The following is a 16695-nucleotide window of genomic DNA, read 5'->3' as shown; positions in this document are numbered from 1 at the left end:
AAGATATAGATCATAGCAAATCTTTTTTTCTATAATCAAGATTCTTTTCAAATGTACGAGTATCCCACTCTAAAACCCGAATGATTATCTGCAATGAAACTTATAGCTCTAAGACTTGATTAAATTGAATGTATAGTCTTTTCTGAAACTATAGTATGATTACCGATTATCTGACGATTACGTGTCGATTACCTGACACGCACAAACGAACTTGATTTTCAAATTCAAATTGTTTTATTCATAAAATATTACATATTCACAAAATATAAAAGTGTTATAAATTACATGAATAAATTCTCCCTGCCTGGATGATTTGTCCGTGTGCAGGGAGGAGTCGCAAATTATCAAACAGAGGGCAAACACTAGCAATAATAAAATAAATTACAAACTATGAATAATAAATAAATTTGAAAGAATAATAAGAGAGTTTATTTTAATAATAAATTTTAAAACTAAAGATAGAAAAAAAAACAATAAATAAATAAAATAAAAGTGTCAGCTCGACGGCGTTTAAAGGGCTGAGTTGGGAGTAATATAGCTTTATTAGCGTGGTACTGTGTGTAATATTTGAATGTTATTCTGTGTTCAGAACTAGAAATATTCATCTATATGGAGAATGTAGAAGAGCCTCCGCATCATCTGAACCGATGCAGAGCAGCCACCCGGTCACTCTCCGCTTGTAGACGGCAACGCTAACCCCCTCAGTAGTTGAAATCTCGGCCGGTACATTACGGTAAAGCCAATGGGCTAAATGAAAACAGTTTCCAAGTTGAATTGAATTACTTAAACGGGGAAATTGAATATTTATATGCAATCTGTTTCTAGTGGGATAATAATGTTGAATTTCATTGAAGACAAAGTTACTTTTTTTATAAAGACAAGTAAATTTTTTATAAATAATTGTTTTATATTTAATACAGGGAATTCTTGGAAAAGTAAATGTGTTGGATATCTATGATTTTTGGCCAATAGTGTTTTAATAAGTGCTCTCTGTGAGACCGCGACAGGACGCAGGACACCCAAGGAGGCACCGCCCCACGCCAAGATGCCATACTCAAGCAATGCCTGCACATATGCATAGTAGACAGAACGACAGTGTCCAGGACTCAGGAACCTTCCCAGCTGTGCAAAAGCATAATTCATTTTACGCAACCTCTGCCTGAGGTACTGCACATGGGCCACCCAACTCAACTTGTGGTCGAATATTATGCCAAGATATTTGTAAGTTAAGACTTGTTCTATCTCAGGACAGTTACAGTCATTGGAGAATGGGTCACCACATGAATGCATCCTGAGCACCCTGGGCCCGGGGCTATTACGAAGGAATATAGGTAGACACTTGGATTTCGAAATATTAATTGACAACACATTGTTGTCAAACCAATTTTTTAGTTTAAGGAGATCAGAGGAAGCATTATTGAATGTTTCAGTCCATGTGCAGCCTGTAGACACAAGTGCCGTGTCATCGGCAAAGAGGAATAATTGACCATGTAGGTGCAACCTGGATATGTTATTGATGTAAATGAGGAAAAGATTTGTGGAGTTTATGTTTCATGCAATGAGTAAACTCGTATGGTTTGGATTTCTATTGATGAAGATCACTTCACGGGAAGCTTGAATGATTATTTGCAATGAAACTTATAGCTCTAAGACTTGATTAAATTGAATGTATAGTCTTTTCTGAAACTATAGTATGATTACCGATTACCTGACGATTACGTGTCGATTACCTGACACGCACAAACGAACTTGATTTGTGGAGTTTATGTTTCATGCAATGAGTAAACTCGTATGGTTTGGATTTTTATTGATGAAGATCACTTCACGGGAAGCTTCCTAGCTAGCCTGAATATGAAAGCCGTCAATGAGCCTTGTTATACTTCAACCGGGACCGACAATATACCGTGCTCAGCCGATAACACGAGAGAGATCTAGCTACAAATTTTTGGTCATATTATCTGGGTTTATATCCAGCACCTCTAAGCAGCCACGAATACACCCCTACCACTAGCTCACAAATCACTCCAGTATATTATATGCAATACATCATGGACTACGTGAACCAATATATTCGAGTTCATATTCATCTTGTTTGGTGTATTAATACATAAACATTCGAAAATCACCATTTCATTATCCACTGTGACTTATTGAAAAACCATTCAATAAAATTATTATTCATAAAATTCATTTATTCATTTATCAAATTGAGTACAAATATTTAACATGAGGAAAGGCACAACAGGCTCATGCCCAGAACTGTCCCATTTCCAATTTATACTATACTGTCCAAATCAAAATGTAGGTTATGTCACTTTCAATTTTCAAAATACAATTTATGCTCTTCAATACTCAGATAAAAGAGCAAATCTTGAATCAAACAGATACTATTAGAACCTGAAATCAAAAAATCTTGAACAGTAACTTAATAATTATTCAAAAAGTCTAAATTTTGAATGAAACTAGAACTTTTCGATCTAAAAACTTCACACTTTACAGAAAACAACCGTATAATTATAAAGAAATTGCACAATATCAATTCTATTCAACAAATTTTAACATCAATTTTAATTTTTTTTAAATGCAAGTTTGTTATCTATAGTTTTGTCCTCCAGAAAATATTCATAATAATCGCAGAAACTTTTCTATATTTGCTTTTCTCTGTATGGGAGCTTCAAATCGATTTGAAGATATATGCAAGATATTCAAGTTTTATGAGAGAAAAACAATGTTAGCAATATTAGTTCATTATGTGTTAGTACATATTAAACTACTAATTCAAGTTGCAATTGGTGGTCTTCCTCGTCTCCTTTGTGACCTAGTTCCAGAATACATATTGGAAAGGAATCTGAAACAATCCTTTCAAGTACTTCAATAATATATGGTTTCCTGATATTGTGACATCACATTTCATAAGCGGGCTGGCATAGCTGAAATTGATAGTAGCGAGCAGCAATATCGATTAGATAAGATGCCAGCCTGCTATTTCTTCGGTTCATACAGCTTTAATTATAATAAAAATTCATTCCAATACTGTGATATTATAAATGTTTGTCAAGTTATATTTTTAATTATTATTATTTACCCTCTCTCGGAAAGGTGTTCTTCAAATTATCTCTACCTCCATGTTCATTATCTATTCCTCTTATATTGAGAGTTCTCTCTTTTACAATTGAGGGTGCTTACCCCCACCTCCATAACTTTGGGGAAATATCGGCGTTATCTGCTAGAATAACGGAACTCTCTCCCGGCAACTGAGAAGGAACTCTGCCTGTGTTTTCGTCACTCTTCTCCTAGACTCCTCGGGACTTGCAAACGTAAAGGTGTGCGGAGAATCGAAGTGATTTAGTGGTTTAGTGAATACGCGTGTGAAAGAAGGCTGGCGGACGGAAGACTACCACCTAATGCTCTACCGACTGAGGATTGCTGTCTGGGGACGATACTTAAACTAAAACCGGTGAGTCCGTTCCTTATTGAAAATTAGTAAAAGGGACCCTTAGGTCAAAATTACAAAATTCTCACAAAATGGCGACCCGCGAACATGGACTTTAGGAGGGGCTCACTGTGAATAATATTATTCATGAAAAATAATCTCCTGTTGAAAAAGCAATCAGTCTTTTTCTTAGTAAATTTTGCATTTAGAAACAGCATATTAATTTATTACTGATCCAGTATTAATTTAGATTAATTGAAGATCAAGTTACCTAAGATAGAACACACGATTCGAAAATTATTAAATTTATTAGAATGATTTATAGAGCACACCTTACCGAGAGAGAAGTTTACGCCTTTGGGATAGATGTTTAAGGCTATTTCTGTGATATTCATATTAATTTTAACAATATTTTAAGAAAATTGGGCTATATTATAATATCATTCAGCAGAGCTGTACAAGTAATGAATTATTGAATTATACAAGTCACACCTTAAAAATTATTATTGCAGGTCCTATCCTACAAAAAGCATGCTGTTGTTAATATTGAAACATAATACCTATTCTTGTCATATTGAATTGAATTTAGATTGAAAATTCTAAGGAAAATATATTATTTTCATCATCAATAAATCATAGTTCTTTGACGAGACATGATGATCGCAGATCTTGTCCTGCAAGAGCTTGCAATAGGCCTATAATTGTGATAGCTTCAAGGTCATTCCAAGGATTTGTGATAGGCATATTGAATAAACTGTGATAATCATACTATAAAATTATTATTATTATAAGCAGAGTTTTTATGAATAATTTATTCGAAAATTATATGCAGTGTTTACATGTATTATTATTGGAGGATAATTTATAATATAATAAATTTATTACGATATTATAAAACTGATATTATATGGATTAGCTCAATAGTCAATCGCTACTAGACTTTTTGTAGATACTCCATCAATAAAAGTTATTCATTCGTGTAAGCAAATATTTCAAATCGAAATAATATTTATCTTATACCAATGTTATTGGCATATAATGAAATTATTCATTATCAGAAGCAATGCTATTTTTATTGAATAGGCTATAATATATGCTAATTATTATGTGGGCTGCCTACTACTACAACCAATAACTAAGTATTTTGTTTCATATGCTTCCACATTTCAGGAATAATTATTTGAATGAACAAGAGGCATATAAGATTAATATAATACCTATAATTCCTTGTTATGGTGTGTTATACTGATGTTATCGAAATTTATGGTAACACTTTATGGAATGATTTACTAGGTTCAATATCTTGTTTAGAGCATATTACCAGTCTAATTTTTTATTTTAATACACGAATGTTATAAATTGAGGTAACATTTATTCATGCAACATTTTATTGGAAGTTCCATTATCTGGTATTATATTGTTGCATGAAAGATACTACGACGTGCTTGAAATGCTGGAGTAGCCAATCATTTACAAATAAAGTAATTTTTTTTTTAATGGTAATTATATGAGCATATATGAATGCAGACAGTAATCATCTGGGTTCGCTTTATTGTTCCATCGTTTATTGTTATATAATTTTATAAAATACTATTTTATAAATAAGAAAAGCTTCTCACGTTTCATGTGAATGGAAAGATCTCTGGACGTTGACTATTTTACTTATGCCTATAATTAATACGCATTAACCGCGATTTCTGCCTATTTTCATCGTGCACTCTAGCAATTAATAATTATAGTAATTAATTTACTCAACCTACAGTCATTGCATCTACAGAAACAAGTTTGTTGTGTTCTTCACGTTTTGACTTGTAAAGAAAAATATGGCAGACGGATCGACTACCGATTTCAGCTCGGCCGAAGACCAGTCACCCGGCGGCAAACATCCACGATCCAATAGTCTGACGTCCGAGGCGTTTTCGCAGGATGTACTGCATCACATGTCATCCACACAATTGAATGCAACAGATACAATGCAGGAAAGAATGTCGCCCACCAGAGTGACGGCCGAAACTCCACAGGGGGACGTCATGCAGCAGGTCGCGCCAGCTCAGCCCAGCAGTGCAGCTGATGGAAACCCGCCTCTCATAGACAAAACTAACGAACTAAGAAAGCAACTCTACCACACACTACCTTCACCGGAGATGGCAGATAGCATGTTAAATTTTATCAAAGAAATGGGCGAGGAGCAGAGAACTAATCAAAAAAATCTGGAAAGGAATCTAATACAAGTGATACAAGAAGCTCATACAAACATGAATTCAAGACTGGATAGAATGCAGGAGAGTTTTAAATCGGAAATGCTCAACCATACCGAAGGTTTGAGGAAGGAGATGAAGGAAAAAAATACAGAAATCAAGAAATACACAGACCAACAGACCGAATTGACTCGAGCAGAGATGGGAGCACAAATTTCCGAACAAAACAACAAATTTACTGCTCTCACAAGCGCCGTAGAGGTTAGATTGAATACCACCTTGGCTGATCATAATCTGGGGGTAGATTCAAAGCTTAAGGAAATAGAGCTAAAACAGATCGATACTACAAAAAAGGTTGATAGAATCGAAGAAGAAGTTCAGTTGTTGAAAAACAATAATTTGATCCTATCTTCCAGTTCAGAACTTAGCTCACAAGTAACTCTGGCAGAGGCTAAGCTTAGCGAAATCAAGAATAGCTTAGCAAGCATGGCTAGCGCGCCCAGAGATAATAACTTGAGTCAAATTTTGAACTCTATCCCCAATTTTGATAATTCCTATGGTACCATTCTACCCCGTGCTTTCACCAAACACCTATTGATGGTCAACGACATGTACAATGTTAATTGGAATATGTGGAAATTGAATCTAATAAGCCGATTGCAAGGCGAGCCTTTGATATTTTTCCAGAGCCGCTTAGAAGAATTTACGGATTTGAATCACTTTGTAAAAGCATTATTGGATACATTTTGGAGTCCTGATAGACAACGAGTACTACTAACACATATTATTACCTGCAAATTTCAAAGGAATGCTGGCTTATCTATGGTTGCTTTTTCAGCACACTTGAAGTATTTGAATTCAGCACTAGATCACCCTATACCACTGGATAGTCTTATTCAAGTGTTGGCTCAAAAATTGCCAAAAAGCGTTCAAACTGCCCTTAGTACCAGAGATTTTGAAAATTACAATCAATTTGAATCATGCCTCTATCGACTACAATTCATACATGATCAATTTGAGTCAAATGGTAGCAATACATCCTTCAACGACAGCTACGACCTAGGATGTAAACACTCACCTCAAAACGAAAATGTAAACCGAGGCCCGGTCAATAGTAGAAGCCAGGGGTGCCCACAAGGGGGGGGCATGGCGCAATTTGCGCCATCAACATTTTTGGGGGGGGCATGATTTTTTGTATATTTTATGTCAACATTTTGAATTATGATTAAAAAATCAAGGTATTAAATAGAGATATCCTAATGTAGTTAATTTTTCCCTTCTTTACAATGTTAATTTTGCTAAGTGTAACTCAATATAAAACATAAGCACAATTGATAATATTTTGTATGCAGGAATTTTAGTAATTTTAAGCCTATGAGTTTGAAGATAAATCTTTGACAAAAATAAATTATAACTTCATCATCCACTATTATTCTGATTTCCTTTGCTTCATTTTAATTTTTAATGGTCCTGTGTTTGAGTTTCCTTGCTGTTGCAAGAAATATGCGATATTTTTCTCATTTTCACAGTCTCGCCAGTTTTTCGATATAAACAGTAATGCAAGATCAATTTAGGGCAACTCAGCTTATAGAGCATGAAATTTTCTCTCATTTAAGACCAATCGCAAGTTTCTATCATGCATTGTACTCATTTCAGAGACTCTTTAATAACAGTAAAATCGCAAGAAAAATGAGAAAATAAAGATCATTATTCAATTGGCTGTAACTTTTGAACGGTATTGAAAACAGAAGTATATTTCATGGGAGTGAAAAGAGGAGAAAATTCATCACAACCTCGACCACTTTTTGGATTTTGCATCTGAAGTGTTCCACAAGATACGCAACGTTGCATATGCCAGACTGTGAGAATGGGGAAAATATCACAAATTTCTCGCACATTCAAAGTTGCGTATCTTGTGGAACACTTCAGATATAAAATCCAAAAAGTAGTCCTGCGCGACCACTCAATTCATTGGAAATTTATTATCTTTAATATTATATAGAGAATGCTTTTACTCGAAAAATTCAAGGTTCTCGAGATTAAATGGAAAACTTGAAAAAATCGAAAATTTTGGGGTGAAGTCGCCTTCTGGTGTGTCAGCAAATTTCAGATTAGAATTCAGCGCCCCAAAATATATATAGGACCATCGAAAAAAATTATTTCGGGACTGTTTCCTGAAAAACGACCATTTGACTGGACTATAAGTTGTTATCCTATTATAATAGCGAGCAATTTATGTACATCTGTTTATATTTTTCTATTTCTATATCTGGTTATCTGGCTATCTGGTTATTTATGTTCAACGGATCTCGGAAACGGCTCTAACGATTTTCACGAAACTCGGAATATAGTAGGTTTATGATATCAAAATTCGATTGCACTAGGTCTCATCCCTGAGAAAACTCCCTGAAGGACATGAAAAGGATAATTCATCCTTGGAAAAACAGATGATGATTTCGTCTGTGAATAAATCACAGACAAAATATATTTTTCGTAGTGAATAAATCAAAATTTGGGTAAGTAACAGTTTTGGGCTGTGCCTGTTAGTACTTCCCCAATCATTTTAAAGAAATGATTATCAATGAAATAAATCTGTTTATCAATGAATAAATAACGAGCAAAGCTCGGTGCCCCGATATTTGGTATTAATATAGATAGAATTTACAAAATGTACTTGTTCAGAAGATATCTTTATTCCAAAAACCAAACCATTTAAAGATACATTTTGTTCGACTTGTGTTATTTACTCCTGTAATGTTAAAAAGTAAATACTACCAACAACACAACATCAGTGACAACCTATTCCAATTCATGATAAATATCGGGGCACCGAGCTCCGCTCTAGAGTACCTACAAAAGCATATAAAAATTATTACGAAAGAAGAAATTATAATGAATATTCATAGTTCATACAGAAAGGTTCTATCTAATCACAGTGGATTGAGAATTATTCGCAGAGGAATGCAAACATTTCTCTCACAAAAGCATGTTAAATTTTAATCTTGATTCATGTCACGTGAACCAAATCACAGAAGACCATCTCAAAAAGGTAGCTTATCTGATTGGTTCTACTGGAATTAATCAGGATTAAAATTCAACCGGCTTTTGTACAACTGTCACTAAGTACCTGATTGAATTATGTACAAAAGTTCAACAGCTGAGTCATAATTTTGTCTCAGTCCCAAACACATGCACTCGCTCACTCACTTCCACCATCAACAGACGCCGAAATTATCAGCTGTTTTTCCAAGGATGAATAAATTCTTTTAATGTCCTTCAGCGAGTTTCCCCAGGGATGAGACCAGGTGTAATCGAATTTTCATATTATAAACCTATGTTCTGAATTTCGTGAGAATCGTTAGAGCCGTTTTCGAGATCCGGTGAAATACAAACATATAAACATCTAAAAATTTAAACATCAAAACATCTAAACAGAAATTGCTCGTTTAATAGTATAGGATTTAGAATACCTAAACTTGCCGACATTATACATTGTATGAATAAAATCGTTCCAAATTTGTATGAATGTTTACCAAGATTGCTATGCAATATTCTTTTGCAATAAAGAATTATCAATGATATTATTATTCAACTTTTTATAAGTAACCTTAACATTTAAAAAGCAAAGCCTCCCTTACTTATCTTTTAATATCCTATTAAAATATGTGTCATGTAGTTTTTCCTGATGTAATGAAGTTCTTTCTAGTCCTCCCGAACAAGAACGGGTGCACTGCTAGTCTCAAAAATAATATCAAAAAAATACTTTATTTCTATTTTAAAGAGATAAGAAACGATGGTATAGTCTATATTTTTACAATATTATGAAAACAGAAAGAACTCCTCACAAGACCAAAGGTAAATAATGTCCTTTGGAAGATTAGAATGTAGAGGTGCGTACCTTGGCTGATGCCAAGCTTTTTATATCTGTATTTTACCGTTTCTGTAAAAATACAGATATAATCAGCTGATTGAAAGTGAATTGCTCATGTTCGCGGCGCGTATATCTGTAAGTACCTAAAGATGTGAATTTTATTGTCATACACTGACTAATTTTAAAAACTAAAGAGTTGGGAGTTGGGGTACTTTGGGGGGGGGGGGGGCATTACACATGGGTTGGGGGGGCATTAAACTTGAATTGGGGGGGGCATGCGCCATTGGCCTTGGGGGGGCTGGGCACCCCTGGTAGAAGCTATGGATACACAAAAACATTCAGTAATAATGATGCTAACAATTATCAACAATTAAGTAGCAATGATCATTTTGCTAATAGGAATGGGAATCGATTCAATAATAATAATTCAAATCGCATGTTTGGATACAACAGTGAGGTTAATGGTGGTAATCATTCTAGATCTACAAACACAAGCCGGCTGCCAATGCCATCTGAGGATAGAAATCGTAGTTCACCCCAGACCCGGAATCAGGGCAATAGGAGTCAGCCAAACTCTGCCGAAAACTCTACTTCAACTCAGCAAAATAGAAATTGACAATTAAATACAACCGCCCTCACCAAAGTAACAGATGGTTTTAAGACGAGGGTGGTTAATCAATATAACAAGTCTTCATCACAAAGAGTTATGGGATTGAACGAAAGAGTTGGCCAACCTGTTTTGTTTGAAAGTCAGACTACCACCAGTGGAAGAATTTTGTCGCCAACACTACCTAGCAGTGATTCAAATGTTTCCTCAACACCCGGGTCGATTCAAAATGTTGGAGTGAAACTGCCAGTGACAGAGAAGAACAAAGAATCCAGATCAGAACTGCCTAGACTGTTCATGATATCCAGACATGGAAATTCGGAGGATGATAACAGTGATGATCATTGTGAGAAACTATCTTCGAATGGCTATAAACAGGGAGCGTCACATGCAGAACCTCAAATCTCAAGAGTCAAACACAGAACCTCGAATAATCAACAAATCTTGAAAACCATCTCTAATAAAGATAACGAAATGACTTCTGAGAAGAACAAAACACAAAATGAAACTAATACAGCCGAGGCTTGTGAAATCACCTTAAATTGTTGTACTATATTCATCGACACCTTATTGGAGGAAGAGAAAGATGATAAGCAGGAAGATCACTACAATCAAAATGATAACTATGTGGATGTAGTTGTTTATGGGTTACATTGTCGCGGTTTGTTAGACACTGGAGCTCAATGTAGCATTATACAGAGTGATCTTTTCTCAAGAATAAAGGATCAGCACAAGATAGCCATTTTGCCTCTCACCACCACCTTCATACGTGGAATCAACTATGGTCGCCGCACTCGTATCACTATCCAATGCCTGTTGGACTTAGAAATCAGTGGCAAAACGTTTTCACATGCCTTCCTTGTACTACCTTCGAAATGTCCTTTACTCATCATTGGTGCAGACTTTCTAAAATACTTCCAGAGCATAATCAACCTAAGGGATTCAACAATATCACTACAGATTTTGGAGGGTCAATCAACCATAACTGTGAATGCATCCATAGTACCAGGAGATTTTGTTGGACATATTAGCGAAGTCTATCGAGTCTACCATGATCCAGAGTTTGTTCCCCGTGAGTTTGGTCAGCATGATCTGGAAGAGAGGTTGAGTGACTATCACGCCTTCATAAATTTGCAGTCAGACAGCGTGATAGATAATACTGATAAATATTTCCAAGAAATACTGGATGGAATTAAGTCACAGCCCTGGGATGAAAAGGAGATCCTGAGGATAGTGAGAATGTTGGAAGATAACCGGGAAGTATTTTCAGAACTACCAGGTCGCGCAACACATTTCACCTGTCACTTGGAGGTTCAACCACATAACACATATTTCCACAAGTCTTACCCTATTCCATTTGCTCGCCGATTGGCTGCCGATAAAGAGATTCAGCGGATGGAAGATCTCGGAATAATTGAACCATCATCAGCTCAATACAGCTTACCACTGGTTTGTGTTGGTAAGAAAGATGGAAGTGTGAGGCTTTGTCTGGATGCTAGAGCCCTGAATCTCATACTAAAGAATGACCGTGAAAGCCCAACACCTATTGATCAAGTTCTGCAGACCTTCCATGAGAAAAAGGTATACTCCACCATTGATCTGAGTAGCGGATACTGGCAGCTTGAAGTATCTGAAGCATCCAGGGATTATTTGTCATTTGTTTATAATGGCAGGAATCTACGTTTCACCAGGCTTGCTTTTGGAGTTAGAAACGCAATGGCTTTATTTATCAAGTGTTTGCGTCAAGCTGTTGGAGAAGACACCTCTGATTTTTGTACATTGTATGTGGACGATGGAATTATCTCTTCTGTTTCACGTCTGGAACATTGCCATCATCTTGACCTCATATTTCGCCGACTCCGAAAATGTGGATTGAAACTTAGGCCTTCCAAATGCAGACTCTTCAGACAACAAGTGAAGTATCTAGGGCATATTGTTTCAGCTGATGGCATTAAGCAGGACCGAGACAAACTCAAAGCCATAGAAGACTTTCCCTCTCCCACTGGTAGAAGACAACTACAGAAGTTTCTTGGTTTTCTGCAATTCTATCGCAGATTTAGTCCACACCTATCCTCCTACACAGGACAATTGGGACATGTCTTATCCACAAATAAACCATGGAGATGGGGAGAAAAAGAAGAGAAGGTTTTCCAAGATATCAAAAAGCATTTCCTTGATGATGTTATGCTCAAGCATCCTGACCTTTCTAAGCCATTCTACATAAATGCAGATGCTTCACACCATGCAATAGGATCTGAAATCTTCCAGTTGGATGAGAATGGAGAGAAAGGTGTGGTTGCCTTTTTTAGTAAGACATTAAACCCTGCACAACGGCGATACTCTGTCACTGAAAAAGAACTCCTCAGCATCATTCAGGTATGTTTGAAATATAGAACCCTACTCCTAGGACACAAGATCTATGTGAACACCGACCACCGTGCACTCACATTCTTGAAGACTGCCAAGCTGACCAACAACCGGATATCACGCTGGTTTCTTGCTCTCCAAGAATTTGACATCCAGATGACGCATCTCCCTGGCAAGCAAAACTGCACAGCAGACTTCCTGTCCCGTGAAGTAGATGCCACCCACACTGAAGAACAGACATTTGCGTGCTATGCTGTGGACAATGCTACCCCAGTCCCATTTCCAGAGGGTATCAAACCAAAGGACCCCAGCCAGCTGTTAACGGTAAACAACGTGGTTGAGTCACAGAAAGGGGATGACCGGTTGAGAGTCATCAGGGAGCAGTTACTCTCCAACACTCCAGCCACACTTGACAAAGAGTATCTGAAACAGTATGCATTATATCAGAATATACTTTTCCATCGATCCCGGCCTGATTCATATTGCTGGAAGATAGTTATCCCGGAGCAACTGATAGTGCCAACAATCAGAGAGATGCATGAGCGCTTAGGCCACTTTGGAGCTAAACGAATCTACAGAGCCCTAAAGGAGCTATGTACGTTCAAAGGAATGCATAGACACGTCAGTCGCATCACCGCTGCTTGTGACATCTGTCAACGCACCAAACATGATCACTTTCTGATAAGAGGCAAGATGCTACCAATCATACCGGACAAACCACTGGACCTACTATCTACGGATATGTATGGGCCACTACCTCAAGGATATGGGCAAAAAAGATTCGTTTTTGCTGTCAAGGATGTATTTTCAAAATATACCCGCCTGTTTGCCATTGGAAAGATAACAGGAGAAAGGTTGGCACACTGTATCACTCAGCAGTGGATACCTCAAGTTGGTAGACCTCTTCGTATACTTTCTGACAATGCCACCTACTTCCGCAGCAAGAAGTGGCAAGACATCTTACATGGTGAAAACATTCTGCTCTCCTACACCTCCAGTTACAGTCCCAGTGGAAATCCTGTGGAGAGGAGTATGGCTGAAATATCAAGGTTCATGAGAGTATACTGCCAGGATGCACATCAACATTGGGTGAGATACCTACCTTTCCTTGAAATGTGTTTGAACCATTCTTACAATGAAACTACAGGGGCTACACCACATGAGGTCGTCTTTGGCACCAAGAGCACAAACTTTCTACGAGATCTAATTGAATTCCCGACTGGACATCAAGAGATGGTCATACCCACCATACAGCTTGTCAGACAGAATCTGGAAAAGGCAGCAAGCCAACGGAAAAAGCAACATGACAAGCATGTCAGGACTTACCAGTACACAGTTGGACAAGAAGTATTGCTAAGATCCCATCGTACTTCTGATGCCCTTGGGAAAGTTACCAAGAAGTTCTTCCATCTCTATATAGGACCCTACACTATCACCAAAGTATCCAGATGCAACACTGTCTATCTAAAAAATCCTCAGACAAATGAAGTGGTTGGATGGACAAATGTCCTCAACATCAAACCCTATCAGCATGAGACATAGTTGGATCAGATCAAAAAATTGGAAAAAAATTAAGAAGGTATCATCCCACTTCAATACTCATATCCTGGAGGAATATCACATCATTAATGTTCATGTCACCCCTTCATTTCCTGTTATTGTTCACTAGGAGAGTCTCTATGCTTCAAGAATTGTCATTCTACAACCCACATGAAGCACACAGTAGTAGAGAAATAATTTAATTGTATCCTGAAGTTCCTTGTTGTTTGTATTATGTTCATATTACCATTATTATTATTCAGATATTTAATTATCATATTATTATACTGTAAGCCTGTATGTAAATGTATCCCAAAGGCGAATTTATGTTATATTTCTATGTCACCAACTTGAAAATTGTCAAGTTGTGTGTTGTGTCTCCTGCTGCCCATTTAAATGTATAATACACTAATTAATTGTGATATATTTTCTGTGAACTTGAATATCATAATATTCACTATTCGAGAATATTTTTCTCAATTGAAGCAGAGCCTAATGTACTCTATTCTCGATTTTTATGTTCTTTAAATGTTATGAGATGGTGCAGCAGGATAATGTGAACATTTATGTAAAATATTATATGTCTTTCTTCATGTGCCAGTGCAGTTATCAGCACCTTAAGTGCGCTCCACTGTTAGGAGTAGCCCTTCTGGTCTTCAAGACGAAATATTTTGAAGCTATATTCCAAATTTGGAACTTGAATTTTCAAATTAAACTTTACAGTTTTCCACATAAGATAACTGCACAAAACGTTAAATTAACATGCAATGCGCATAGTTGCATGAAAGGACAATTTTGATACTAACTGATCTTGTATTTACACTGATTGAATAATATTATCAACACAGACAAAAAAAAAATTTAATTAAAAGTTGGAGAAAAATTACTAAATCAATAGCAGCAATGTGCTGTAATAATAAAACATCAAGTAATAAAATGAAATAACAGAACAAAGCAAAAAAAAAATAAATAAAATAAAAATTAACCAAAGAAAAATGTCTGTGATATATTGTAAACTAACTCAGTATTATTATTGTTATTAGCATTAAGATTAGTATCATTGTTAAGATTATTATTATATTTGTTAGATGTTATTTAAATGTATATTATTTGTTATTATCAGCATGCCCCACTGTAAGGAAAATGAGAAAGTTATTAGATTCAAAGCTAAACATAGTCAATAAGTAATTATCAAGTTGAATAGGAGGAAGTAGAGTATAGTAACAGAAAACAATGCACAGCCAACAAACAAGAAAAAATCGAGTAGAGAAAGATTAATCATGAAATAGAAATGAAAGAATAGAGCCCAACACAAAATGAACACATCCAAGAGGGAGAAATAATCAATTGAAAAGACAAGTTTGTCTACGGATGAATAATGAACACAGATATAAAATTTGGAAACAGTTATAATTGAAATTGGAGAAATCAAAGACAAATTAAGTGAGTCAGAAATGTGACATAATGCTCTAATTGTATTCAGTTTGTAGGAATTGCTATTTGCAAACTTATGTGGCATCACAGATGTTGTCATGTTGGAGATATTGGAGTATGGCGGGCCAGCAAACTTAGTATTGCATCTTTTTTGGTCCTCCGGGCCAGATTATTATTTGGGATTTTCTTTTCTTTTTTTTTTAGGTGAGTGGGGCTTGTTGCCCACTTCACTGATTATTGTAATTGTTGTGGAGAGAATTCCACTTGTAAAGTCGAAGGGCTTGGACCCAGACTCATATCAATTTTGTACTGATGGTTGATTGTTTCCCATTGGGTACTACCATAATCTTAAAATATAACAGTGTAGTGCTGGAGATGCTTGGCTAGTCTTGCTGCAGTTGACCCGATGTGAGGGCTGAAATGTGCTGTATGGGTGAGAAATTGGCAAGACCTTGAGACTCAACCTCTTGCAAATTTGGGGCTTTTATGTGACATCACATTTCATAAGCGGGCTGGCATAGCTGAAATTGATAGTAGCGAGCAGCAATATCGATTAGATAAGATGCCAGCCTGCTATTTCTTCGGTTCATACAGCTTTAATTATAATAAAAATTCATTCCAATACTGTGATATTATAAATGTTTGTCAAGTTATATTTTTAATTATTATTATTTACCCTCTCTCGGAAAGGTGTTCCTCAAATTATCTCTACCTCCATGTTCATTATCTATTCCTCTTTTACAATTGAGGGTGCTTACCCCCACCTCCATAACTTTGGGGAAATATCGGCGTTATCTGCTAGAGTAACGGGACTCTCTCCCGGCAACTGAGAAGGAACTCCGCCTGTGTTTTCGTCACTCTTCTCCTAGACTCCTCGGGACTTGCAAACGTAAAGGTGTGCGGAGAATCGAAGTGATTTAGTGGTTTAGTGAATACGCGTGTGAAAGAAGGCTGGCGGACGGAAGACTACCACCTAATGCTCTACCGACTGAGGATTGCTGTCTGGGGACGATACTTAAACTAAAACCGGTGAGTCCGTTCCTTATTGAAAATTTGCTATCCACTATGCCACAGGAACTTTCCAATCACAGATCAACGGCAAGTTTTATCAATTGACGAATACCACCAGCTTCTTATACTCTTCATTTCGAGGGCTGCATGTCAGGGCTGAGTGTAAGAGAGGGCCGGCTGCGCCTAACTTCGCCTTCTTAAATGAAGGCAGCTAATCAATCATTTCCTTCAGACA

At 36.5% G+C, this 16695-nt stretch overlaps 2 protein-coding genes across 12 annotated transcripts in view; one reads left to right on the top strand and one right to left on the bottom strand.

Moving 5' to 3' along the window:
* The window catches only part of LOC111061806 (transient receptor potential-gamma protein), a 228530-nt gene that overhangs the window by 81897 nt on the left and 129938 nt on the right, over nucleotides 1-16695 (bottom strand). The window lies entirely within an intron of this gene.
* Nucleotides 3633-10641, top strand: LOC120350344 (putative uncharacterized protein DDB_G0277255). Its single transcript, XM_039423195.1, has 2 exons — nucleotides 3633-6745; nucleotides 9814-10641. Exons 1-2 carry the CDS (start codon nucleotides 5257-5259, stop codon nucleotides 10116-10118), a joined length of 1794 nt encoding a protein of 597 aa, XP_039279129.1. The 5' UTR covers nucleotides 3633-5256; the 3' UTR covers nucleotides 10119-10641.

This window comes from Nilaparvata lugens, chromosome 3, assembly GCF_014356525.2.
Source record: "Nilaparvata lugens isolate BPH chromosome 3, ASM1435652v1, whole genome shotgun sequence".
Classification (NCBI taxonomy): Eukaryota; Metazoa; Arthropoda; class Insecta; order Hemiptera; family Delphacidae; genus Nilaparvata; species Nilaparvata lugens.
This window is presented reverse-complemented; position numbering and strand designations above follow the sequence as displayed.

Excerpts from the sequence above, each read along its gene's own strand:
- LOC120350344 (XM_039423195.1), top strand. The coding sequence starts at position 5,257 with ATGGCAGACGGATCGACTACCGATTTCAGCTCGGCCGAAGACCAGTCA. Across the intron at positions 6,746-9,813 it reads AAACCGAGGCCCGGTCAATA|GTAGAAGCTATGGATACACA; the intron begins GTAGAAGCCAGG and ends TGGGCACCCCTG.